Source organism: Pelodiscus sinensis, chromosome 1, assembly GCF_052426305.1.
Source record: "Pelodiscus sinensis isolate ZL-2025 chromosome 1, ASM5242630v1, whole genome shotgun sequence".
NCBI lineage: Eukaryota > Metazoa > Chordata > Testudines > Trionychidae > Pelodiscus > Pelodiscus sinensis.
The window spans coordinates 308,753,250-308,780,545 of NC_143052.1; the positions used below are offsets into that span (position 1 = coordinate 308,753,250).

At 47.6% G+C, this 27,296-nt stretch overlaps 1 protein-coding gene across 1 annotated transcript in view; it reads right to left on the reverse strand.

Moving 5' to 3' along the window:
• Positions 1 to 6,701: 6,701 nt before the first annotated feature.
• Positions 6,702 to 27,296, reverse strand: part of SLC7A1 (solute carrier family 7 member 1) — a 67,684-nt gene continuing 47,089 nt past the window's right edge. Inside the window, exons 4-12 of the mRNA XM_075919211.2 lie at positions 27,087 to 27,261; positions 21,132 to 21,259; positions 19,377 to 19,599; positions 16,489 to 16,628; positions 14,530 to 14,632; positions 11,379 to 11,587; positions 10,945 to 11,105; positions 9,387 to 9,495; positions 6,702 to 9,121 (exon numbers count right to left, since the gene is read on the reverse strand). Coding sequence (XP_075775326.1) covers positions 9,012 to 9,121; positions 9,387 to 9,495; positions 10,945 to 11,105; positions 11,379 to 11,587; positions 14,530 to 14,632; positions 16,489 to 16,628; positions 19,377 to 19,599; positions 21,132 to 21,259; positions 27,087 to 27,261 — 1,358 coding nt within the window. The 3' untranslated portion in view covers positions 6,702 to 9,011. The remainder of the gene's footprint in view (positions 9,122 to 9,386; positions 9,496 to 10,944; positions 11,106 to 11,378; positions 11,588 to 14,529; positions 14,633 to 16,488; positions 16,629 to 19,376; positions 19,600 to 21,131; positions 21,260 to 27,086; positions 27,262 to 27,296) is intronic.

The window sequence follows — 27,296 nt, forward strand, 5'->3', positions numbered from 1 at the left end:
ATGAACTGCCTGTGCCACATTATGGCCAAAAGCTCTAATGCAAGTCTGAGGTACATAAACGGGCATCTTGAGAAGTTACAGTTCACCATGTGTCAGAAAAATGCAAAAATGGAAAGGAAACACAAGGAAAGAATAAAGTGCTTATTGCTGCAGTGATGGGGCTGGGGTGTCATATGAGCACCTAGTCAGATAGAAAAATAAATACCAAGGAAAATGCACTGCATTGGAATATTATGAAGAATTTGTCCGCCAAAGTGCTCTGCAAAGGTGGCTGAGCATCAGTACTTTCCAGTGGCTCATGGATTAGCAAACACAGGAAAGTTAAGGGCCAGTCCTTAGGTGTGGACAAGTACCTCCCTGGAAGCCCAGGGCCTGAGCAACTCACAAGAGCAGGGCCTTAACACTAATAAAAATGGACCCACTCTAGGACAGCTGCATGTCCCAAAAATCTTAAAAGACTGTGATGTAATAAGAGTAAGAGAACAATGAATTGTTTCTGACAAAGGTTTAAGATGCAGGTTCTGGATTGTTGTTAGAGCAGTTTCTATCTATTAAATTACAGACCTTTCATCCGTTGAGGAGAAAGGGACAGAAGTATACTGGGAAGCAGATTCGGAAAAGACTTCTGGAGGATAGATTTATATATGTAAAACCATGTCTGGTGGACTTGTTGAAACAAGTGGGAATATATAAATCAGACTGGAAAATAAGGACACATGGATAGACATAATTTATCTGAATTTCATGAAAACACTTTAATACCGTGCCATTTAATTACAAGTTTAATCCAAATTTAAAAAGCACAGTCCAGGGGTGATTTATTTACAATGTTGTTTGTGGAAAAGGGTCTGTTTGGCCAAGCTGTGCTCCAGGTGTAACTTTCACATTTTTAAAATGTAACTCTATGGTCTAAAAAGCACACATTTTCAAAAAAGAATTCAAAACAAAACAAACAAAAGGAACCCCACAGTGAGATTAAACACTAGACTTACAGAGCTATTTCTAGGAATGTAACCGTTGAGCACAACTGTAAGAAATTCTGAGAAACCATTAGGGAAATAGAATAAACCAACAACAGAAATGTATGTACATTTTGCTCAGCAGAAAAAAATACAGGTAGACCCTTCCATGGCTTCTCACTCCCTGAAAGAAACTTCACTGAAGAAAACCTACCTGTTCATAGTAGGTTTGTAATACATAAACCAACCCAAATTTGCCATCAGTCTTTGTGCTCCTAAAATCAATTGAAGCTGAAAGGCACAATGTAAACATACACATCACAGTCAGTCATCCCATCATCTGGAAAAACTGACATTATCATGCCAAAAACTTGCTGTAGGTTATCAGAGCAAAAGATGCCATATTGATTAGAAGTTTGCATGGCTTGGACTAGCCTCATTCTTGGATCATGTACCAAGAGCAAATACCCTGAGGAAATCGGAGGTTGGAGTTTTGTAACAAATGCATTCTTACACCATTTTATGTCCAGTTTGGTTAACAAACATGTTCAATATGATAAAAATGAGCTGTCAAGCAACTTTTTTGTGTTCCTTTTCTCCGTGTCACATGCCTGAAGGATTGTGTATGATACATTTGCTTATGTAATATGCTCTAAAAGCATAAAAAGCAGTGAGTTGTCTACTCTTCATGATAGGAGTAGTGTGAATAGTGGCTAACTTTAAAAATTGCATCAGGCATCATGATTACAGTGATGTGCAGAACTTAGCTTGTCATACCAGCATGTCAATAAACATAGCATTAGACATTCTTACTATTGACTAGTCTCTCCTCCTTTATGCCTATAATGTGCTTACCACTAACACCACCCCTTCTATTCCATCCCACATAACAGCAAACACACAAAAATAGATGCCATTTAGATACAATTCTACCTTTATGCAAGTTCAGTAAAGACTTGGATAATGCAGTTAAAAACCTAGAGCATTCATTTGGATTTTCCGACATCCCCATGTCTGGTAATGTGGCAATAGAGTGTTTACAAGCAAAGAATGATGAGTGTCAACAGAAGCCAGTGTTAAAATAAATTCTACAGTGAGGGGGAACTGCACCTCTGCACAAACGCCAATGTAGACCTTAAAAAACTTTAACAAAAGGCTTAAGTAATGCCAGGCCTTTAGGGACCTCTACTTGGTACAAGGGAGGTCGAAGGGAGTTGAATTTCATCCAAGTGAATGATGTACCAACTCTGTTACAGTCTCCAGGTCAGTGATGTGGAACTGACAGTTGGGTGGTGAGGAGGAGGAAATACTATTGCATTGGCAACCCTCCACCCCTACACACACTTACGTAGCCTTGTCCACAACAGAAATTTGGCTTCAACTACAAAGCAGCCATCCACTGGCATCCAATAAGCAGGAGGATGCAGTGAGTTGTAAAGAAGTGATGGGTCAGAAAATCCAGCTGTAGAATGGAGAACACTAAGAGCATTTTTGGCTACAAAAGATATAGCCGTTTCAATGAACCTTCCCTGTAAACAAATGTCCAGTAATCAAGCTCCTGATGCTGAAAGCGTGTCTATGTCAAGGACTAAGAAACAAAGATATTCTTATACCACAGTGGATTGCAGCTCAATGTTCCTTCCAAAGTGAAGGCGAGAGAGACCCCAGCAGATCTCTGCTAGGAAGCACGCTGGTTTCTTGGAACACAGTCCTGGTGCAGAGGCTTGGAAGGATCAGGTTTTGATTGTCTATTACTTTTGACAGATGATACTGATCAGCATTTCTAACTATGTCAGTGCTCATGGGTGGAAATTTTTGTAATAACAGAAATTTAAGAATTTCTAATCGAGGCATCTCTCATGATTTGGTTTTTAACTTTCCTTCTCTGCAAATTTCTATTGTTAATTATGGAATTTCTGTTCACCCATTTCAGCTGAAGGGCAAAAATGACAGCTGCAACCATTTGCCAATTAAAACCTAACCTTTCCAACGCTAATGCTAAACAGATGGTCACTAAAACCAGACAAAAACAGAGCACTGAATGCATTTGGGATTTCAATCTGCTAACCAGCAGCAGAGTTTTAATTAGGGACCCATCCCTGCTTTCATTAAAGTCGATGGGGCATATTCCTCCTTGGTAGAACTTCATCCACCAAAGTCACTAGAGATGATTTTAACCAAATAAGTTAATGGAAGTTTTGTCATTGACTTTAACAGAAGCAATCAGGTCATATATATCTGTCTTTCCTTTAAAAGCTGGTTGAAAGCCCACCCCAAGAGTTATCTGTGAAAATTTATTTGTGATAGTTTTGAAGCAAGCTGATGTTTTATTTTTCTAACTTTTCCACTGATTTTGATCAGTTGTTTTGTATTTTTTAATTAGAAAAAAATCCCAATAAACAACTAAGGTGATCATTCAACAGTGGCAAGTAAGAAATAAAAAATTACAATTGAGAATGACCAAGACTCCAAGGCTACGTCTACACTGGCAGCTTCTTGCGGAAGAACAGTCGTTCTTCCGCAAAAACTTACTGGCTGTCTACACTGCACGAGCGTTCTTCCAGAAGTAAATTTACAGTATAGCCTTGTAAAAAAGGGCTTCTTCTGGAAGAGTTATTCCACGAGGAATAAGCCCTCTTGCGCAAGAGCTCTTCCAGAAGAGCGCAGTGTAAACAGGCAACATGAATTTCTTGCGCAAGAAGCCACTATGGTTAAAATGGCCATCAGAGCTTTCTTGCGGAAGAGAGAGTCTACACTGCCATGGACGCTCTTGCGCAAAAGCACATCTCTTGCGCAAAATCACATGGCAGTGTTGACGCTCTCTTGTGGAAGAGTTTTTGCACAAGAACTCTTCCACAAAAGAGTTCTTGCACAAGAAGCTGCCAGTGTAGACGTAGCCCAAGAGTAAAAAGAAGAATTCAGTATTTCAACACATATATGAAGAACTGAACAGTAATGGAAAACAAAGAGGAAAAATGAAGACAACAACCAAGGTTACATATTTCATTTACCATTTTCAAAGAAAAAGATTTTTAAAAAAATCTAATAGGCTTCACACACAAAAATACTTTTTGAAAACAGACCATCTTTTGACCTAAGTTTTCCTGTGAAAAATGTTGATAAGCTCTAGGTCTCTTAAAAAGAAAAAAGAATGCTATATTGATCAAACTCTCCTGATATGGGGCTGTTGACAAAGGCATTTTAATCTAGTAGGGACTGGCCTACAAGCATTAGATATCAAAAAATAAATCTCGCCAAATTTCCCCTAGAAGGCACCTTCCCTCAGATATGTGTGAACAAATAAAAAACGAGCAAAGAGAGTTCAAAGGAGATCAAACTCTTGAGGGAAGAGGCTGCCTTGATAATTGCAACAGGCCAGGTTTACCACTTCCTCTCTGAACAAAAAAGTGGCCTATTCTTCTTGCTTTCATTATCCCAAAGAAGTATGCTTGCCAGATGCTTTCACCAAAAATCTGGAACATGGCAAGAAAGAAACTTGGTTGAGTAAAAAAATAAAAATAAATAAAAAATAAAAACCCAGGAGATGAAAGTTGAGAAAAAAAGAGAAGAAAAAAAGGGTCACTGTGCCTTTAAGAATCCCTGTGCTTCTCGCTTCTCCCCACCCATACCAGACAAGACAGGGGAACAATGTCCCCACCTGTCTTCCATCCAAGAAAAAAAGAAAACAACAGACATTTTACATGTCTGGTATTTTCTGTGGTTTTTTTTTACCAGCCAGAGGCCAGAAATAATGGACTGTCCGGGCGAAAAGCAGATACCTGGCAACCCTACAAAGAAGGCATTATTTCTACACCCAACTTATATACAGAGAAGTGTTCTGGCAGCTATACAAAATACTCTTATAAACACAGAATAATTACTGAACTATTTACAAAAGAAGCTCAACTAAATGCAGGCATATTCTTTACAACAGCAAGATTACAGCAGTATTTGCATGTCTTCCCTGACACTCAGCTTGATCTGTTACATTTGGACATCGGTTGGGGGGGGGGGGGGGGGTGTCACATATATGGCGGAATCAGTGTCATTATCCTAGAAAGTTTTGGTGGAACTTTGCCTTTCAACTTGTGAAAGAAAACTTTGGATGTGGTGCACCTAAGAGATAATTTAACTGCTGGTTATAATTAAATAGGATTCTTTCTCCTCTGAACTTTCTTACAGAAAGAAAAATGATCTCCCACCAAAACTTTCCCTTTAAGTGCTGCTATTTTCTGCAATTTAGTCGTAATAAGCTGAGCTAAAGTAATGGAACATGAAGACCAAGCAGGTCCCTAAGGAGACAGAAAATGTCAGATAAAAAAATAAATTAACATTTATCAAAACACTTTTACAGCAGGCAATCTGCATAAATTTAAATAGTTTTCCTTTCAAAATCCACCTTTCAGCCAGCACTCTCCCCTTTTGAATATTCATACAGTGCTAAATTAACTGCTTAAAAGCAGTTGCCCAACCTGGAGAAAAGCACTTCGCTGTTTTTGGTACTACAGGAAACATTGTTCCCTTCTGTTGATTTTCTCTGACATTGGTGCCATCTATGAACATGTGACGTGTTCTAGGAGTGTGTGTGTCTGGCAGAAGGCTGAGAAAAGCATTGAAATGCGTCTTTCCCTGCTTGAGTGGAACTCTTGGCATCTCATGTCTGAGGAGAGAAGAGACTTGACCAACAGTCAAGAGCCACTGTATCCATGAGCAGAACTCAGCCCTTATTTTGTATTATAAGCCCCCTATGGAACTGTGCTAAAATGATCCATGTTACTGAAGTGCCACCAAATATTATCACAGAAACTGCAGTGGACAAACTCCTTGCCTGTGGTGGATCAGCACTGTCCTACACACCTATATCTGGTCACAGAAAGCCAGAACAAGGTCTCTACATCATTTAAGTCATGGGTGTCAAACTCAAGACCAGTGGGCCATCTATGGCCCCCAACAATCCCACAGGGCAGCCGCATATAGCTGCTGGTGCATAAGTCCCTGTATCTTTGGGGGTGGGAGGGACCCTTCCCCCAGGCCCAGCCCCTGTTCCATCTATCCCCCTCCATTGCATCCCCTTCCTCAAGCCCCTCCCCTGAGGGATACGACCATGGGGATTATGCGGGGGGGGGGGGGGGAGCCTAGCATGGGGTGGCAGCAAGGGTTGGGCCCCCTGCACTCACCACAGGGGCAAGATCCTCAGAGGAATGGCGAGACCAGTCTGGCCCGGAAGATGGTGGAGGAGCAAAGCAGGCTTGTGTTGCTCCACTTCCCAATGGCTCCCTCCGCCACACTGAGTGCAGGGGGGCCCAACCCCTGCTGCTGGCCCCAGCCTGCTCAGGGCCCCGCAGGATAACCCGACTGTGGGGGACCATCACATACATAGGACTGGTGGGGAGGCCACCGCGAGGGCTCCCAAAGCTCAAGGCCCAGAGTAGCCTCCCCAAACCATCCTATGGATGAGACAGCTCTGCACACACCTCTCCTGGGCCACGGGGATGTGCCGTGAAGCTAACCGCTCTAGGCTCACTGTGCTGTGGTGGTAGTGGGAGACCTGGGGGGTGGCAGGCAGGGCCAAGGGACAGGCAGAGGGGAGCTTGCAGGCTGGCAGGCACCCACTCTGCAAGCCCAGCCAGAGGGGAGGCCCGCTGGCCCACTAGGAGGAGTTGAGGCCTGGCACTGGCCCTATGAGACATAGCAGGAGGGGGGTGGTCCAGCAGTTCTGTTACTAACCTGGCATGTGAGAGGTTACTAACCTGGCATGTGAGAGATCTGGGTTCCATTCCAAACTACACTCCTCACTGCCTTTGTGACCGTAGACAAGTAATTTAGAGTCCAGCTCCCCTGTGAACTAGGGGATTGTGTTGCAGCTTGAGGATCCATACCTGTGTCTAGTGCTGACCCAGCTAGTGCACTGCAAGAGAAGCATAGCTGGGGTGTCAAGAGATGTTAGCCTCTTGAATATGGCTGCATGCAAAATGCTGGGCATGGCCTTTAGGAGGCCAGCCCCTCACACTCCGGCACCTACTGAGAATCACAGCCCCAACTGGAGGTATAGATTTAGCATCCTCACTCGGCCCCTGGGGAAAACATAGGGGTATTATGAGGATGAACACATTAACATTTGTGGAGTGCTCAGATGTTATGGTAACAGGAGCCTCAAAGGTAAGACCCTGCACGGGTACAAATTTCTACCCGCAGATGCAGATGGCTGTGGCTAGAATTAGTATCTGCTGGTTCGCAGGGCTCTGCTCTCAGGAGAAACTGTGGCCAAGACAGAGGAACATGGTGCCGCTGCTCCCAGGAGCCAGCACCCGTTGGCAGCTCCTCCTGGCCATGCAGCTATACTGCCCCCAGCCCTGCCATCAACCTTGTCTCCTGTCTGGGGTGGTACAGCCCCGCTGTTCCTCTCCGTTGGCCGCAGCCTCCTGGGAGCAGAGCCCTGCAAATCAGCAGACACTGATTTCTATTCGCAGACATCTGCATCTGTGGGTAGAAACGTGTGTCTGCGCAGGGCTCTACCTGAGATGCCGCAGCAGAGGCCTGCTCATGGTGAGAGCGAGAAGACTTTCACCATAAGGAACTGCCTATTCTGGACATTTTTTTCAGTGTTAGTGAAGAAGTGAATGCAACCCAATACAACGATGCGAGTGTGACTCCCGTAGGGACGCACTTACTCGGGCACAAGCATCCCTTTTTTCATGCTAGCTTACATGGCTTGGAAAAGGGCATAAGCACAACCAAGAAGAGTCACTGGTATCCTGGTGTAAGTCTGTCCACTCAGGGGTTTACTGCTTAAACTTGCCAGTGTCGATCAGGCCTTTCCACTTAACTCAGCCCTGCCAGGCAGGGCTCCATTGTAAGAGTGGCAAAAGAGACATTTCACACTGCACCGGGGGGCTGCCTGGGAGAGCTGGCAGAAAGTGCAAGAGTCTAAGATACTTTCCCCATCAAAAATGTGAGTATTGTGAGAATCTTTTCTGCCTCGTTTTGTATGGACTTCAATCTACTGTGCCCATGGAAGCCAAAAGCAAACTCTCAGGGTCAGCTTCTCTTCGAACTCCTTAAGTCAGGACTAACTTCACTGATTTTAACAGAGCCACCATGGGGGTAAACTGGTGCAAGGGAGAGACAAATGAGGCCGTGTTTCTTTCAAATGGTCCAGGCCCTGGCTCTACAATAGTTCCGCTATCAACCCTAAGGCTCTTTCCCTTCATGTTTTTATGGGTTTTGAAATTAGAAGTAGGAAAGCTCTTTGGAAAACCTGTGCCTGGCACCACTGAGCTACTTATACCTCACGGTACCACAGCTACAGCTAGAAGCCCCTCTCGTGAGCGGTGGGGTCTGTTATGCACAGAAGCATTTGTTTGCACTAGCTGCATAAAGGAATTCAGCTTAAGAGCAGCTCCCCTAAACATCGCAGCAAAGTTACATTTCCAAGTATACAAGCACCTAGTCAGAAGTTAAGTGCAAGTAAAATAATGCCACCTGCTGCTCTTCTTTACAATTTAACTCCTTGTAGACACTTTTTAACCAGAGGGGAAATTATTTTGGGTGAGAGGTGTGCGCGCGCGCATGTGTATGTGTGCGCGCGCATGTGCGTATGTTACAGCCCACATCATGTGAACCAAAGATCTGAGCTAGGAATAGCATCAGCACCGCAGCGTCTGCTCCGCTTAAAAGCAAGTGGAATAGCTGAGGAGTTAATTCACAGGGCTACGGAAAGGAGGACTTTCATGAGGCCTCGTCTCAGAGCAGCACTGAAGGTTAACTGGCACACAGAGGAGCTGTTTTCTTTCTACAAATATTTTGAAAGAGGAGACAGCGCCGGCAGCCTCGGGGAACAGCGTGGTTGGGAGTGTCCCAGAGGCATGGCGTTTTCCTTGTGATCCCTTTTAACTGCATCACCAAAATAAAGCAAGCTGCAAGTTGCAGCAAGCGTGGCTGGGAATTCCACCCTCTGCTTCGCTGATTAACGGAGGAAGTGATTCAGGGTCCCCGAGATGAAGCTTCCTCGTCTGAGGCGACTGCTGGGCTGCTCTTTGGCCGAACACACTATCATTTACAGCTGTCCAAGTCGGTGTCCGTATTTGTTTCTGGATCTGGTGGTGCTGAATACGCAGCTTCCACGCTGTGCCTCATTCCATATGCAAAGTAAATGACAAAACCTGTAGTGGAAGAAAGAGGGAAACCATTGTCACTATAAACAACTGTGCGCTACTTTTCCACCCACAGGGTGCTTAGTTTCAGTAAAATGTTCTGGTGGTTAATACTAATCTTGCTATCGCTTGACAGCGTAGCAATATCCAGTCCTGTAACTAAAGTCTATGGGGTTAGCCAGGACACATGGAAAGGTAGATTTTGGCCATACACTTTTAAAATAAGTTTGGCTTCTCAACCTCAACCGACTAAAAAGTCACCACTTCAACTTACCCAAGAACATCCAGACAGCAAACCGTATCCAAGTCCCTTTGTCCAGCTGCATCATCAGATAAACATTCACAAAAATACTCAGAATAGGAAGGAAAGGCAAAAGAGGTACCTGAAAAGACAGAGACCACTGAGATCCACAGGTCATAACAACACACTCACATGTCCTTTGAAAGCAGGAAGCTGCTCTAATACTCAATCCTCATGTGCCAAGGGGACCTGGAGAAGTGGTGAGTCTGCCAAAACGGAGTTCTCAAGTCTCCCGACGTGAGGACCACCGCGAGCACCAGCCCAGTGTGAGCAGAAAGCTCTTTGGCTTGGATTTTCCCTCCAGTTGCCACAATTAACTAACCATCTTCCTTCCAAAAGCCATTTCTGCTATCCCGCTTTGACACTGTTAGCAGCGTAGTCATCCCCCCTTACCTGGGAGTCAGCCTGCCTTCCAAGCTCGGTTTCAGCTCACCTCCAGGACCCCAGCTAAGCCTGCTCCTGCTTCTCCAACAACTCACCCTCCTCTGTGGAGGTTCTGTGGCCTCCCTTGCTACCCACTCCCCTTATCCAAGCCCATCCTAAAAGCTGCTGCCAAAATCCATCTCCCTTTCACTGCTGCTCTAGCCATATCACCCTAACTCTTGACGCTCTCCATTCCCCTAGTCCAGGCTCTTCACATTTCAGCTCTCCTGTCTTCCACTTTCCCGTTCTGCTCTTCTCACTCTCGCCTGCCTGGGGGCCTCCCTGTCCGCAGGACAGCCTCGCCGTTAAACTAGGCAAAGCTCTCTCATTCGCCATGGCACATTCCAGCTTCAGCCACCATCCATTGCTTCCTTTCTGAACTGTGGGGACTCTTTGTTCTGTGTGAGCCAGTCTGTGCCCATAGAACATAAATGTGTCAGGGTGCGATCAGGGATTCACTTGGCTCCAGCAGGGCCAACAGCCACTGCAGGCTCAGGGGTTGAAGAGTGCAGGGACCTGGCTTCATGCCCCCGTAAGGGGGGGAGCCTTCGATCGGGCGAGCCTGAGGGCAGTCAGCTCTTAGTGCCACCCAGAGCCGTGGCATTTCATAGGGACCCAGAGCTCCCAGCCACTGGAAACACAAGGCCCCTGTGCAACTGCCCCCTTTGCCCTTGGTTCAGCTCCTCTGGCTGCACAGATCCTGATAGCTAGTGCGAAGGAAGGAAGTCTGTCTCCAAGGGCTTGGTGGAGGTGCAGCAAGTTGCTAACATGCTGCTCTTTTGCTTTGGGAAATCTGGGTTTAATTTTGCTTTGGAGCACTGGAGGAAAGTGAGCTTGGCGAGCTCTGCCTAGCTCCTGTTGAATAGCTCTCTACATATTCAACAGAGAGATCCACTTCAAGTGTGGACAGTCAGGTTGGAGGTGCACTGGCAGAGCGGTGGGGGACAACTTGCTCAGTGCCCTGGTCTGAACTAGACCCACTTCTAGCCAAGAACATCAGCCCCTCACTCCAATATATACCAACTCTTCCTTCTCTTTTTCCTCTCATACACGCACGCAGTCAGCTCCCAATCAGCCCGTTGCCACGCCTTCCTCGCAGGCTGCTTACCTTAAACGAGAGCTTGGTTTTGCTTTCAGGTTGTCTCCAAATAACTAAACCCACAAAGAGGCAAAGGAGAACAAGTCCGGCAATCACGACAGCCCACCCAATCTCCATCAGGGCGTCTTTGCAAAGGACAGTCAAGCTACAGCAGAGGATGATAAGACACCCTGCAAATAAGACCAATGCCAATGCTTATTCAATGATCACTAAGAAAGCCAGTTGTAATTGCTGAGCCATCCTCAGCTTTCCTGTTTGAGGGATTTAATCATTTAACCCATCATTTTCTGTGTCCCTTCTGTTGCCTCAGGCAAGCACCTGGGCTTCAGAACAGTTCATCAAACTTACAAATTACCAATTAAGATGCCAAGAAAAGTTTGCCTGAGCTCCCCTACATTGGCAGCTGACTCACTGCGGGGGAGATGCTTGCTACCGGCACTTACCTATGATGAAAGATGAGACGTTAACCACCAAACCAGAGAACCTGGTGGGATCTTTGTTTTGGGGACAGAGAATGGCTGCTAGGGAACATTTCTCCTCTTCAGGCAGAATCCCAGCCTGTGATTCAGTGGTGCTCGCAGACTCATTGGTGTCTGCCTCGTCTGTGTTATTAGCCCTCTGGTATGCCAGGTTAGGCTGCTCCGGCTGGTACCTGGGAGAAGCGAACAAAACAAAGAGCACACTGGCTTGGTAGAGGGTACAGTAAACTGTCATCTCGATACAGACGAAGGCTCGGTTTGGGCACTCCAAATGATTATGGCTACCTGTGAAGATTCAGAAGACATGCTGTGGCCAAAAATTACTGAAATGGGAGCCATGTCTGGAGCCTAAGAAGGACTCAGATGGAGGACACATCCACGTCCTAATCTGGAGGGATTAGGTAAATAGAGGCTGGAGCACATAGGTGAAAGCCGAAGTGTAGGAAGCACACAGTACGCAGCAAGCCTGGAGCTGAGAGGAGCATGAATTAGATGTCCTCTTGGGTCCTTCCCCACAGTCTTGTGTTATACTCCCAGAATGCAATGCTTCGTCCTTGAGTGAGCTGCTCAGATCTAAACGTGTTGGGTTGTATATGTCCCGAACATTGGGTGCGGCTGAGCCAGCTCAGCAGAAAAACCAGTTATGGGAGATAAAATAGGCTTTTATGTCACCTTTGAAACATCCTCCTCCCCCAAATCTCTTGGGCAGCTGGAGACCGGTTCACCCCCCTAAGTAATTTAGAATAGCCTCAAGGCAGTTCTGTCACACCAGCTTCTAACAGACCCCCACAGGGCCAGCAGTCAGCAGAACAGCACCAGAACATGGCCTGTATACAATGGGTTGTGATGTAACACTGATGCACCCAGATTGTTGGCAGGAGGGATTGAACCTGGGACATATGAATCTAAAGGCATCAGCCTCTACCGCATGTGTTAGAAGTCTGCTGCCTGCTAGGTAAGGCTACAGAGCAAACTCACAAATCTCGTTGTGTGAGGCAGGCAAATATTATAATCCCCCTGGTGAGCTGAGTAACTGAGGCACAAAGCAGTGAGAATCTATTTTTAGAAGTGCTGACCATCAGCTTCAGTCAAAGTGAGCTGTGGGTGTTGAGCACTTCCTAAAAAAATGAAAAAATCATGAAGGCCCCAATTCTGCAAACATGTACGTACACGCTTAACTTTGCCATGATTACCAACCTAGCTTTACTCCTGCTTTACTATTGGGACTACTTATAGTAGTACATTTCAGCACAGCAACAATGTTTGTAGCATTGGGGCCTTTGTGACTTACCAAAGGTCACTCAGCAAGGCTGTGGAAGAGCCAGAAATAAAACCCAGGATTCCCTGTGATCAGTTCTGGCTTTAATCATTAGACCCCATAGCCCCATATCCCTTGGAGCACACAATTTCCTACAGGCAGGTGCCAGCAGAGAAAAAAACTTTACACAATTCCTCCTCTATCCATGTTTGCAAAAGACATTAGGACAAGGTTTGTTTGGCATGAAACTAGCAAGTTCAGTTCCCACACATCTATGGGGATTTGTCTCCCTGTCCTCTGCAGCTTGTGCCTTCTCTTTTCTTAGTGTAAGCAGGATCTGAATGAGTGCTTCCTTGACAGCCAGCTGTAGGGTAGGGGAGGAAGAGACTCTAGGTGTGTCTATGTAAATACAGTTTGCTCCTGTTTTGCTTAGATTTTCTAGCTATTCAGCAGATGAAGCAGTGTTTTGCTCATTGTAATCAACTCTGGCTGGTGCTGGGTCAAAAATTGTTAGTATTGAATGCAGGGATAATGAAATAGGATTACCAATGTTGTAATTATTGTGGGACTAGAGAGGACTATACCTAACCTGTCCCAAAGGAGGGAGCTGCTCTCGGTTGAAAGAAACATGATAAGCCAAGGGCTCAAATGTCAGAGCCCTGTAAAAACAAAGGGGAGAGGTGGAGGTGGCAGAAAGGGCAGAACTCCCAGCCAAGAGATCAACAAGGGTCTGCTGTAAGACTGGTTCAGCCTGTTCCTCCCCACTGAATAGTAATAAACAGGCTTCCTTAGGAACCTTGTTTGTTATTTTTACATTATTTAATCAGAACTGAAACCATGTGCGGCCAGACTATATTTCTGCCTGGAACCACAGTCACTGAGAGTTGAAATCACTTGAGATGGGCAGTGTTTATGCTCAGCCTGCAAAAGACCTGAACATTACTAAAAGACTAATGTGCAGAGGTCACAGCTGAGAGGCAGGTGGCAGCAGAAGGTGGAGAATTAGGTCCAATTCCGTTTGCAAAGAAATAATAAAAAAAGAGAGAAGGCAAAGTCTGAGCCATGCACCCAGCCACGGAGAGGATTTGGGGAGGAAAGTCGCTTTGCAAGTAGAGGTGGGGTGGCACGGGGATTTGGGTTGTAATTACACTAACAATGTGCCTATTCAGTGCTTGCCTGGAGAGCACAGGAGGAGGGTGGGTGCATTTAGGAATTTGCATCGCACACCTTTTTAAAGAAAGTTGTATCAATTCAGGGCTGCTGGCGCAATTTATTTTGTAGCAGACGCTAATAAGAAAGGATGATCTATTCTAGACGGTGACTTTGCAAGCCCACATTGAACAAAAGGAAAAGTCATTAGGGAGGGCTTAATACAAGGTGTTGGACTGATTCTGTGTCACACAAACAATAACAGCATTAACTGCCTGTTGGGCACTGGGGATGAGAGCCCCTGATCGGCACTGCCCAGAGGAGGCAGATTGCAAAGTAAATAAATACAAGGGCTCTTGCACAGCTCTACATTCCTGCTCGGGTTAGGGTGGCCTTGGATGCCAAGTGTTTGGGCTGGAGTCCACCTAGGCCCACCTGCAGCTATGCCCCAGTCGTGTATGTTGGCATGTGCTACATTTCAGGGTATTTTGTGTTACCAAGAGATAGTCTGGCATCCTGCACAAAGAACTATCAAAGAATGGCTGTACTGGGTCACACCAAAGGCCAATCTAGCCCAGTAACCTGTCTGCCAACAGTGGCCAATTCCAAGTGCTTTAGAGGGAATGAACAGCAGGTAACCAGCAAGTGCTCCATCCTTTGTCACCCATTCCCAGATTCTGGCAAATAGCTAATCAGGTTAATCCATACCTCAGTACCAATACGCAGGCTGCCACCAAGGAATAGGCCAGCAGGGTCCCGATGGACATGAGATCGACAAGATCTTTCAGGTCAAATAGAAATGCCATGGCAGCTGGGGAGTGTGGAAAACAGAAAGTGGTAAGCTTGTGGAAGAGTCACATTACGGGAGTGTCAAATTCAGTACAGTTGAAGCAAGACCATTGCTCTGTCTTCAGATCTGCAATGAGATTACCCAAGGACACACTGGTCTTTGCAATGTCTCTTGTGATAGAGGAGAGATGTGACGCGGGTGTAATGAATACAAACTAGACTTTTTATTGCTTCTGATGGACACAGACAGACACTGTACTCCTCTCTGGTGCCCACACTAGAATCCAGAATGACTCTTAGGAGCTTTGTTTGGTCTCTTCTCTCCCACCCTATACCCTGGCTACAAGAACCAGAATGTGACTGAATGACCCTCTTCTAATAAAGCAGGGAACCGAAAAGGCCCACAGAGTGTTCCAGGAGAAATTAGTCAAAGCTCAGTAACTTGTTAACAAAGGCCTAAGGCAGATTCCTGACACAGTTCCATATGGGTACCTGCCCATCTCAGGCTACTAGGTAAAGGTTTTATACAGCTCCAAATGATGTGGGATGTATAACACTGGAAAGAGGCATTCCAGTCTCTTCGTGTGACCCTTCTCTGCCAGTAATGTTTGTTCAAGTTTACAAACCACACTGTAGTTTTAAAGTTATGTTGATATAAACACGTAACAAGGACAAACAAGACTGGAGTCACTGGGACGAATCACATCAGGAAGCAGCAGGCCTTGGCCATGCATAGCACACGCATTTTTGGGAGGTGTCAAAAGTAAGTTGCGCCTTAAAGAAGATCTCAGGCTCCAGCTCCTGCTTGTGCTACTTTTCCTCTCAGATCAAGTGACCGCAGGCTACAGCAAGGCCTGATGAGAAAGCCGGCAGGGCAATGTAAGACTCCTTTCTAGTCCAAGAGTGAGCAAGCTGGGTACAGATTATTGATTTGGTGTGATGAGGGGTGACGGTTGATTTGGGGAGACCCACTGAGGGCAGATGCTCTGATCCCGGTGAGGAAGGGAGAGGATAGGACTTTTAACCCCTGCACAAGGACAGGATTCAGACATAGGAACCACAGGCCTGTGCCTATGGCCGAAGCAACTAGGGTCACACAATCATGTACCACCCATCCAGTTGGAGGAGGTGGTTTCTACTGGCAATGCATCTTAATCAGAAAGTTAAGCCAATGCCCCCACAGGAGGCTTTACAAGAGCAATCTGGGGCTTTACAAAGGAGACCAGCTAAACACACGAAAGACACTAAATAAAAATATACTCAAATAACCTTAAAGCTGTGCCACATGCTTAGCCCCTCCACAACTACGGCCAAAGTTTCACAAGAGCTGAAAAGTCCACAACAATCATGTTGTGGGAGATGCAGCGCCAACTGCCAGGCCCAGCTCTAGGGCTGGGAGTAAGGAGCAGACACATGCACAGAGATAGCTATTTAGGGAGTTTTTGCTTTTCTCTCATAGCAAGGCGGCGATCCTCCCTGGATTTATGGGGGCTGGGAGGCAATCTTACCAGCTGTAACTTGTTAACAAATACCTAGGCCACAGGGCCTGACAGCTACCCACGGTTGTCTGGCCAGCTCCAGCTGCTATGTAAAGGCTTTATACGCTGTCTATCACCATGGTACGTAGGCACAGACAAGCCCAGAGCCATAGGGACCCTGAGCTGGGCTATCTGGAATGAGTAAAGAAGGCAGCAGAAGATGTGTATCCAGATACAAAGATATCTTGTGTTTACTTAGTCCTGTCCAAAGATAAGCTCAGGAAGCCGAATCGTGGAAACACACAACACAATATGGAGAACTAGAGATGTGTTGCTGCATTTTTCCCATAGAGGAGCATATTTGTGCTATCTGCTCATTCAAGTATCTCTTGGCACTTACCTGCAACAGCCCCTGAAGTAACTGTAGCTATTGCTGGGGTTTTGGTCCTTTTGTTGACTGTAGCCAAACATCTAAACAATAGTCCATCTTCTGCCATCGCATAAATTACTCGAGGCATTGGAAACATAGAGCCAAGAAGGCTAAGGAGAGAAAAAGGCAGGATCAGCTCTTAGTACTGCTCTCATACCACACATTGACCAAAAGCAGAAAAATAGAAGTGCTTTAGTCGCAGCCCAATAGCCAGGGGTCGACAAATTATGGAAAACCCTACTCGCCAGACAAAAAAGGGATTCGCCACACCTCCCCTACAAAAAGTGTTTTTTTAATGGCATAAATTCCTAATAAGAATAAGAACAGTAATTACTAATAAGTTATTAATAAATATCACAGGTTATTAATAAATATCTTATAAACCTCTACCTTTTCTCTCTGTTGCCACGTCTCTTCCCCTTGCTCCATCAGCTCTCCTGGTGCCTGCTGCCCCCCAACCCCTCACCCTCTGCTCTCCTGATTCCTGCCCTTCTCACTGCCCTCAGCCTTCCTGAGACCTGCCCCCCTCTACCAGCCTTCTCTCCGCCCTGTGCCCACTCCTCCAGTAGCCCCACTCTGATCGTGTGAGCTACCCCTGCTCATCCCCTCTCCTAAAATCTCCCTCTACAAACCTGCCCTGCCTCTCTCCTCTGGTGGTGGTCCCTCCCCTGCAGGTGTCTGCCCTTCTGCTTCACCCACCAGAATCCCTTGGCACCTGCACCCTCCTGGTGCCTCCCCCTTCCCTCACTGCCCCTACCCCCTTTGCTCTCTTTTTCACTGATACCCACCCCCTTACCACCTTATGCCCCCGTTCTCCTCATGCCCCTGTGCCCTCACAGATGCCTTGCTCCATCCCCGCCTTCCTCATGCCCACCCCTTCTTTCAAGCCTTCTCCCAGCACCTCCCCCTCCCCCTCTAGCCCCCAGTGCCCTTACCCTCTCCTCACCCAGCATCACCCTGTCCCCCCTCCCACTGACATCTCCCCTCCTGCCCTTTTCCTCATTGTCTGCACTTGCCCCCCTGGCATTTGTGTCTCCTGCACCCCTGTCCCTTGGTGCCTTCCTCTTTCTTCTTCTTATTCTTCTCCTGACCTCCTCCCCTCAGCACAAGCCTCTTCCCCATATTTTTCCTCTCCCCTCCTCTCCCCTCCTCACAACCCAGCCCCTTCCCTTCCCCAGGGGCCAGCTCTAGGTTTTTTGCTGCCCCAAGCAAAACATTTCCCCCCCCCCCCCCTTGTTGTTGTCTTTTACACAAGTTTGCATTTTGCAATGGGTTTTTTTTGTTTTCTTTTTTGTCCCGGCATTTTAGCCCTATAAATAGCAAATAGCATTTTTATTTGTTTTTTTCCATAAAGGCAAAGGCACTTCAAGTGAACTCCCCCTTTCACTCCCTGCTGGGTCATAGCAGCCTTTTCCCTGCCCTGTCCAGCCCCTCCCTATGGACAAGCACCCTTCACTCCCGACCCACAGGGGGTGCAGGGACAGCACAGAGCCAGAGGGGTGCAGGAAACAGTGGGGGAGTACGGGGGGCGCAGGGAACAGGAGGCACAGAGCCAGAGGAATGCAGGGATTGGGGGTAGCAGGGTGCGGTGGAGGCCCGGGAAACGGGACAAGGGGAACGGGAGGGGCAGAGGGATCAGGGTCTAGGGGCAGTGCAGGGAACGGGCAGCACACAGCTGGGGGAGCAGGGATTGGGGGGAGCAGGGTGCGGGGTATAAGGGCGGCTCAGAGTCAAAGATCCAGGGTGCAGGGAAGGCATGGGGAACGGGCGGCACAGAGACAAAGGGGGGCTGGGGCCGTGGCAGGACTGGAGCCGGCTGGGGGGGGCCCTGGGACACGCGGCCAGAGCCAAGCTGCTGCCCCCCTTTAAAATCAGCGGGGCCAGGTCACGCCAGCGTCCTGGCGTCCTGCCCCGCCTCCTCGCGCCGGAGCTGCACGCAGGCAGCCCGGTAGGAAGAATCACCACACTTTCCCCTTCCCAGCAGCGCTATGCTCCTCCGCTGGTTGGCGGATTGGATGGAGCCACGCCGCCCGTAGTGCAGGCTTTGGCCAGCCGTCACGATGTCCCACCGGGCCAGTCCGCCCCTGCACTCGCCAGCTGGAAAAATCCACTCGCCACAGACGAGCGGGCGAGTGCATTTGTCGAGCCCTGCCAATAGCAGAATGGCTTTAATTAACAAAGCTTCAATTCCAGGTCTTCCTCAAGTGCCATGCTGTCATATATCCCCACAGTCATACTGCTTCTTGGTGGGAACGAGGTTCCAGATGTGCAAACATGGATACCTTAAGCAAGGCACTTAGGCCCAGGTCCTCCGGGCATTTAACTCCAACTGATTTCAATGGAAAATCATCTAAATTCTGTACCCTAAATCCAGATTTCAGCTCCTGCATAGAACTGGCTCATTTTCAGAGCTGCAGAATGTCCATAAACCCCACTGGAGTTGCTCCCACGTACGTCTGGTCTGTCTGAGTCAGTCATGTCCTGTTTCCCCAGGGCTACTGGTAAAGCAACGCTCCTCCATGATGTGTTTGAGACACTTAGTTTCAGACTGTCCTTAAGATGATGGTTTCCTGTGGCACAAATGGGAGCTTGCAGCTCTAAAACTTTATTCTAAAAGTTCGTTTGACACAGGGTGAAATCCTGGCTCTGTTGAAGTCAGTGTGGCCCGAATCTGACCCAAAGGGCCTGAATCCTCTAGCACTTAGCAGCATAGATCCGGAATAACTTCACTGAAGTCAGTGGAATTACACCAGCGTAACGGACATAGGACTAAGGCCCTTAGCTTGTAACACACAGAAACAGGAGGCAATGGAAACACAATTCTGCAATGAGAAGGGTATAAGCGAACAGCATCTCACCTAGTAGAAAGGGCACAAAGTGAACCAACGGCCACTGCATAGTTGGCACCCTCCCAGCCCACGTATTGGAATGCATTGGGTAAAGGACTGTTTGCATCAAGCAAGTAATAGGGCATCATGAGTGTGAGGGCAGCCGACACGCCAAAGTAAGCGACGAAGCAGATCAGGAGCGAGGCGACGATGCCAATGGGAATGGCTTTCTGCGGGTTTTTCACTTCTTCACCTAGAACAGAGGAAGTTACGTTACAGCCACAGGCAACAAAGAGACTCCCAGGCTAGGTGGGGCTTTCAAAGGAGTCAGGGAGAGCAAGGTGGCAATTAGCCAGTGGCAGTCAGGAGGCAAAATAGGGTCAGGTGCTTCACCCTGATACAGTTGCTCTCATCTTAAATTCAGAGGAACATTGGACACACTGAATCAGGTTAATCTCTGGTATAAATCCTGTGAGTTCAGAGAAAACTTTGGCCCTAGGTGCTCCAGCAGGTCAAAGGGAATGGCAAGTGCTCCTATCAGGAAACTTGAGCTAGTTGGAAAAACGGACAAAAAAATCTCTGTGGAAAATGTCAATCGTTGTTCTTCCATAGGTTTCAAAGAGGGGGGCTGAATTTAAATTTTTTTCCTGTGAAAATGTATCCATTTTGGTTTTGATAGATTCATAAAGTTCAAGGCCAGAGGAGACCATTATGATCATCTAATCTTCCTCTCTGTCTATTCAGCACAGGCCACAGAACTTCCCAAAAATAATTCCTAGAGCAGACCTTTTAGAAAAACATCCCAGCTTGATTTAAAAATTGACAGTGATGGAGACTCCACCATGATCCTTGGAAAGTTGGTCCATAGTGCATTACTGTCACCATTAAAAATGGATGCCTTATTTCCCGTCTGAATTTGTCTAACTTCAACTTCCAGCCATTGGATCAGTATATGCCTTCCTCTGCTAGACTGAAGAGAACATTTTTGTTCCCCATGTAGGTACTTATAGACTATGAAAAGTCACTGCTTAACCTGCTCTTTGTTAAAATAAACAGACTGAGCTCTAGAGTCTAATAATATAAGCCATGTTTTCTCATCCCTTAATCATTCTTCTGGCTCTCCTGTGAACCCTCTCCAATTTATCAACATCCGTTTTTTGTCCCGTTTTTCTCCCCCATCCTCCTCTCAGTTTCTTATATTCATTTTCCTCTTGGGGAAAAATAAAGGATAAAACTCCCCAAAATCTATGTTTTCATGTTATGAAGCTGAAAACTTTTGCCAAACATTCAAAAAGGCCATTTTTCTAGAAAAACAAAACATAACAAACCATTAAAACCTGTGATGAGCCAGCTCTCTTGAGCACCTGGTAGATCAGGACCCAAGAGACTGTCTCAAGGTCATACAAGATGACTGTATCAGAGCTGGGGACAGAGCCCTATCTCCTGACTCCCAATCCTATACTTAGTCCAAGATCATCTCTTCCCACTGCCCCACACTTCAGCACTGTGCACCACTACATTTCCTGGTTTCAACTAGGCCTCCCTGAAGTGAAAGCCCATTCTTGAAGTTTTGAAACAATAGAAAGGAGAAGAAAGATGGATGAGGGACCCTAAAACTGAAAAGATGAACTGATTCCTTAGGACAGCTAGTGAATAGCATGATTTCCTGATTCAGCAGAAAAGAGGTTTGAGTTATTAGTAAATTGTGTCATGTAAAGTTACTGAGGGTAGCCAAGCTCATAATGGGAAACAATTATTCAGTCACAACAAGAACTTTCTCCTTACCTGTGGTGGCAATACAGTCAAATCCTACAAAGGCGTAAAAGCACGTGGCTGCCCCTGATAGGACTCCATTGAATCCAAAGGGCATAAATCCTCCAACACCATGCTCCAGATATCCTATCTGTGTTTGACTGAAAAGAACAAGAGATCAGGAGAGATTTTGCCTTAGTATAGACACCTATCTGAAGTGCATTCCTGAAGCCTGTAACAGAATCCATAATAGGAGCTTTGTGCCCATAATTAAGGCAGTAACCAAAATTAATAAGGGCTGTGGTCACCAACTGGTCAATCGTGATCGACCGGTCAATCATGGCGCCCTTGGGAGTCGATCGCCGTGGCCAGCTGACTGGGTGGCTGCCTCTCTGGGTATGTCTACACTACCACCCTAGCTCGAACTAGGGTGGTTAATGTAGGCAACCGAAGTTGCAAATGAAGCCCAGGATTTGAATTTCCCGGGCTTCATTTGCATCTTGCCGGGCGCCGCCATTTTTAAAGCCCCGCTAGTTCGGACTCCGTGCCCGCGGCTACACATGGCACGGAGTAGGTAGTTCAGATTAGGCTTCCTATTCCGAACTACCGTTACTCCTCATGGAACGAGGTGTACCGGTAGTTCGGAATAGGAAGCCTAGTCCAAACTACCTACTCCGTGCCGCGTGTAGCCGCGGGCACGGAGTCCGAACTAGCGGAGCTTTAAAAATGGCGGTGCCCGGCAAGATGCAAATGAAGCCCGAGAAATTAAAATCCTGGGCTTCATTTGCAACTTCGGTTCGAACTAGGGTGGTAGTGTAGACATACCCTCTTTGATCCAGCCCAGCTGGAGTGTGGTGCAACCTCAGCTGGCTGAACGCCGCAACCAGCTGGTCTGGAGGAAAGCGAGGCAGTTCCCCCCTGTGCCCAACGGGGCTGGAACCAGCCTTGGGCAGCGCTGGGCTCTGCCTGCCCCAACCCCATCACCTCTGCTGGTAAGCGAAGGGTTGGACCAGACAGGGAAGTGACTCTGCCCCCTGTCTCCTTGCCCTAGGGCTACCTCCAGGAGGCTGCAAGTCCCAGCACTGCTGCTTTGCCTGTGAGTGCGCTGGGAACATAGGGATGGGGAGGAAGGGGAGGAAGGGGTGAGGGAGGATGTGGGGGAAGGATGGGAGGAGGCAGGGATTGCACTGAGGGGCATAGGGCGATGCAGGGGATCAGGCTGGGGAGGGATCATGCGGCTGAGAGGAGCAAGGCTGGAGTAGAAAGAAGATGTGAGGGGGGGATACAATTTTACTTTGCAGAAGCTGCAGTTTCCTTTACTCCCCACTTTGCCTCCCTCCCCAGCTAGCAATTTAGCTGCATTCTCACCCTTTCACCTTTTCTGCATTAATGCCCCAACCCTCTCCCTCCCCCAAACTCCTTCTCATACTCCCATCCCATTCCTGCTGCCAAACTCCCTTCCAGACCCTGCCCTCTCCTCACTCCATCCTATCCCACTTGCTGGCAACCCTGTCCCATACATTGAGCCTCTCATTTCTGTGCCCATCACAGAGCCTAAAGGGGTCCACAAAATCCACTAACCTTGGAACCCCAGAAAAGTAAATCTGGCCTATGGGAAGCCCTGAACCTCTGTCCTCCCTGTCCCTCCTCCCCCTCTCCCAGTGGGGGCTGGAGCGCCAGAAGAGTGAGGTGTCTCAGTTGGGGCCACATCAGTGAGGGTCGGGGGGTTTGAGAGGTTTTTTTGCTTCTGACTTGTGTGGTCCCCAAACGATTTTTCTGTGGATCAGTGGCGCTCGACCCAAAAAAGTTTTCCTACTCTGGCCATAAATAAAGAAAACATTGAAACCTTTTGTGTTGGACATAATGTTTTACTTAATTTAAAATGAAGTTTGATAAACTAACGTGAGAAAATTAAAACACTTAATCAGTTAATAATTTAAATTCTCTCTAGCTGCAGCACTAGCAAAATGCCTTGGGTGTAATTATCCACTAACCCACTCACTAATTAACAGTGAGTTTCCATTAGCAACGAGTAATCCGCGGAAAGGTTTGGAGAGCGTGGGGCCTCAAGAAAAGGGTGGGGTCTCAGGGAAGTGAGAGGAGTAGATCCTGGCTTGCCCTGACATTTAAAAAGTGTTCTTAGGTATAAAAGGTTGGAGACCACTGAATTAGAGCCATTAAATAATCTAAGCCCTGAATCTGTCAATTCAGCCAGGTATGTAGATAGCTAAGTCCCCTAAGCCCCATTCCATGTGAAAATAATTTACAGTCCAAATGCTGATTATTGTGGAGATGCAGCTAAACTGTGCACACACCCCAGTCTCCCAGCCACATATCACCAAAATACAATTCTAATGGGTGAAAAAGCTGTTGGTACAATGACTTGCAAGGCAACACTGGTGCTCAGTCATGTTGTGACCTCTTCCACAGAGGGAATTATTTACCAGAAAGTAAGGTCCACTGTAAGCTGAACCCTGAAAACCGAATGACATTCATAAAAGACCCTACAGCCATCTGATCGTGGTGCAGAGGTGAGCAGGATGTAAGGAGCCCATGCAAGAGGCCTGCACCACTCCAGCTTGTTGCAGAGCTATGCTTTTGGGGATTTCCCAGCACAAGGGGCTTAGGGAGCAAGCCAGGACTGGTGGAGCCATTAGAACTGCAGAGGACATGCTGGAGCAGCCTCAGAACAGCTCTGCTGCATTCCACAGCCTCAGGGAAGAATTCCTGTCTCCACAGTCCTTGCCAGCCTCGCCACTGCTAAGTTCTCTGACTCAGGCCTTGGCCAGGAGAAAAGGATTTGCAGCATTATGGCAACTGGACTTCTGATTTGCACCTGGCAATGAACTCACATAATCTGGGACTGACATTTTATTAAAATGCTTAGGGTCGGATTTCAAAGGTATATAAGGTCCAGACAAGTACCTACTGGGTTGCAATAGCATCCAAGCAGGTTAGGTGCTAAACTCCACTGAAATTAATGGAAGCAGGTACTGAATCTGCTTAGGCACTACCAGCATCTGTAGGCACATACGTATCTTTGCAATGCTGGTCCTCAGGGCAGGGATTCTCAACCTTTTTCTTTCTGAGGCCGTCCCCTTAAAATGCTATAGAAACTCTAAATGCCTATGAGCCGGGAGGGGCCACAAGCCAAAAATATAACTTAAATGGGGGGGATTCAGCTCAAACAGTTTGAAACCTCTTAGGGTAGGGAGAGGTAATGTTCTCTCTCATCTTTTCCATTCACGTGCAGATGATTTGCATCCATGTGCAAAATAAAATGCTTATGTGCACTGAGGCATGTGGGAATGTGCACCACCAGTAGAAACCAAACCAAGCGTGAGCACTCTGCTAATCAGCTGGGTGTCACTCTCTCTCCTGAGTGGCCGTGCACAGACAGGGAGTAGTTCGGGGTGCAGGCAGGGGATAGATAGGGTGTGTGTGTGGGTACAGTAACAGCCCAGGGTGCAGGCAGGAGACAGCTAGGGGCTGTGCACAGACCAAGGAGTAACTCAGGGTGCAGGGGCAGGTCCCCCGCCTAGACAGCTCTGATTGGCTGTGTGAGCACTCAAAGGGGGCTGGGAGCAGCCACATCCTGGGCACTAGCAGCAGCTGGAGGAATGCCATGGCTGCCTGCTCCATAGCACCATCCTCGTGCTCCCTCAACACTGCCTATGGGATCAGGATTCGGCCTGCATCCCGACAGGAGTCCTGCCGCTATTCCAAGCTTTGGCAGGGTTGGGAGCTTGGGGTTTCAGCCCCTTGCCATTCCTAGATTCAGCCCTGAAATGGGAAGCAGGTGCTGGGGCTCGGTACTCTAGCCCTGCCCTGGAGAAGGTATGTGCGTGTGCCAGGCGCTGGGCTTCAGTCTTGTGCTGCTCCTGACTTCAGGCCTGCAAGGGGGGGGGAGGGGATGCTGAAGTTACTATAGGCAGGTGTCTGTGTAATCCGTTTAGGGGCTCTGGCTCTCGACTGGAACACCTGGTTGGAAAGGGACCCTGGCAGTCCATTAAAAGTCTAATTGACAGCGCAGAAGGCTCTCTGCCTGCCCTGGCTCTGTGCGGCTCCTGGAAGCAGCTGGCTTGTCTCTGCAGTCCCTAGGTACAAGGAAGGTTCCACGTGCTACTGCAGCTCTGAGCACTGGCACTGCAGCTCTCACTGGACAGCAACAGTGGGCAATGGCAGCGGTGGGAGGGGGAGGGCAGTGCACTGAGTCCCCTGGCTGTCCTGAGCCTGGAGACCATACTATCATAACAGCCACTTCTGGGAGCCGCCTGAGGTAAGCGCTGCCCAGAGCCCACACTCTGTACCCACACTCCAAACTCCTGAGCCCCAGCCCAGGGCCCCTTCCTAAACCCCACCCCTCATTCCCAGCCCAACTCCAATGCCTCCAACCGCCGCTGGAACCCTCACCTTCCCTGCAACCCTAACCCCTACCTCAGCCCAAAGCCCCCTCCTGCACCCTTGGAAGCTTCATCTTTGGTCCTACCCTGGAGCCTGCATCCCCAGCTGGAGCCCTCAATCCCTCCCACAACCCAACCCCGCCCCATCTCCTCCCACACTCCAAGCCCCTCATTCCCAGACCCAGCGGAGTTCTCACCCTCCACACTCTCCCCCCCTTCCACTCCCCCTCCGCTCCAGAGCAGTGAAAATGAGCAAGTGAACAAGGGTGGGAGAGAGCAGTGGTGGAAGGGGAGGTGGAGCGTAGATGGGGTCTTGGGGAAAGGGCAAGGCTGGGCAAAGATTCTGCAATCAGAATGTTGGCAGCCCTGATTCAGTTCGAGATGAGTCTGTTATGACTAATATTTTATCTGTGTTTATTCGTGTTGCTGATAAACTGACTGGTCTCCACCTAAATTAATCTAAATTAACAGTAATGGCAGTTGAGACAGTGTCTCTCCAAGATGCTTCTATGCGTTTTCCCCCAACATTAGTTTGTTCTGAGAAGTGATGCTTGCACTTGGTTGTTAAACAGTAAAATCCATGTACTTTAGCAGCAGTTAATTTTGTTTGCTTTGTATCCCTTTTGCATTACTCAGGGTTTTTGTTTTTTCACAGCAAGGAGCAGATTCTGAACCTGTACAATTAAGCAAAGGACCGTTACTTCCCATGTGGAAATCCCCCAGCTGAGGATTTGGCCTAAAGTTGTTTATTTCTTTTCCTATTCTTCAGCCAAGTGCGAAAGGCAAGCTTTCTACAGCAGCAGAGCCCTGGCCAGAAATAACTGCACAAATTCCAGAAGAGGCAAGAATTGAGTAGACGACTGGCCCCAGGTTTAGGAGAAGAAGGGGGTTACTTGTCAGCACAGAAGTTTGAACCACGATGACAGTGTTATTAGAATGAGCCATCAGCTTCACGGATGATCTACTATTGCATTTACTGGTTTAAATTACTCAAGCTGGACGACAACAGTTTAAACACCTTCCCACCCTGTATCCGCCCAAGTAACATTTGGAAACAACTACACGTTGTACCTCCCGCGTCCGGCAAGGAATCTGTCAGATCAGGGGAGGTCAATGTTGGTTCCTCTGTAGATTCTTTCACTCCACAAGATAAAAGTCTAGAACCCGTCTAGACTGGGCCAAATGGCAGAAAAGCCTCTTCTGGAAAAGTGATCGGAAAAAGCTACACAAATTGCAGAGCCCAATTTACGTAGTTTTTTCCGACAAAGGACTGTAGTGTAGACCTAACCTAGGTTACGAAAATCTTGCAGACCACTGGGATGAAGAAGGGCCACTCATGGGGCCCACTCACCAGCCTAGGCTACCCATCGCTGATTTAGTCCCAAGTGTCTAGTCAACCTCCTTCATGCAAAACTTCCACTGACATTCCAGAGATTTCTGCTTTGAGCACTGACTGAGTGCCCACTTGGCAAAGCCTTGGAATTTGGCCCACAATGGCCATGCATGAACCTCCCAGCGTCCCTGAAAATGGATCAACTTCAATAAGTAAATGTGAGCAGAGGAGAGAAGAAATGCTGTGACATACTTGTCTCGAAATGAAGTGTTGGACATGTTATAGATGTCATCGATGGTGAGGTTCCAATTTTTGATTGATCCCTTCACGAAGCCGGACACCATAACGAAGCCCAGGACGAGAACATTGATACAGGTGAATATTTTGTTAACCAATGCAGATTCTTTCACTCCACAAGATAAAAGCCCTGGAAAAATTACAAAGAAGACACTCCTTCAACAG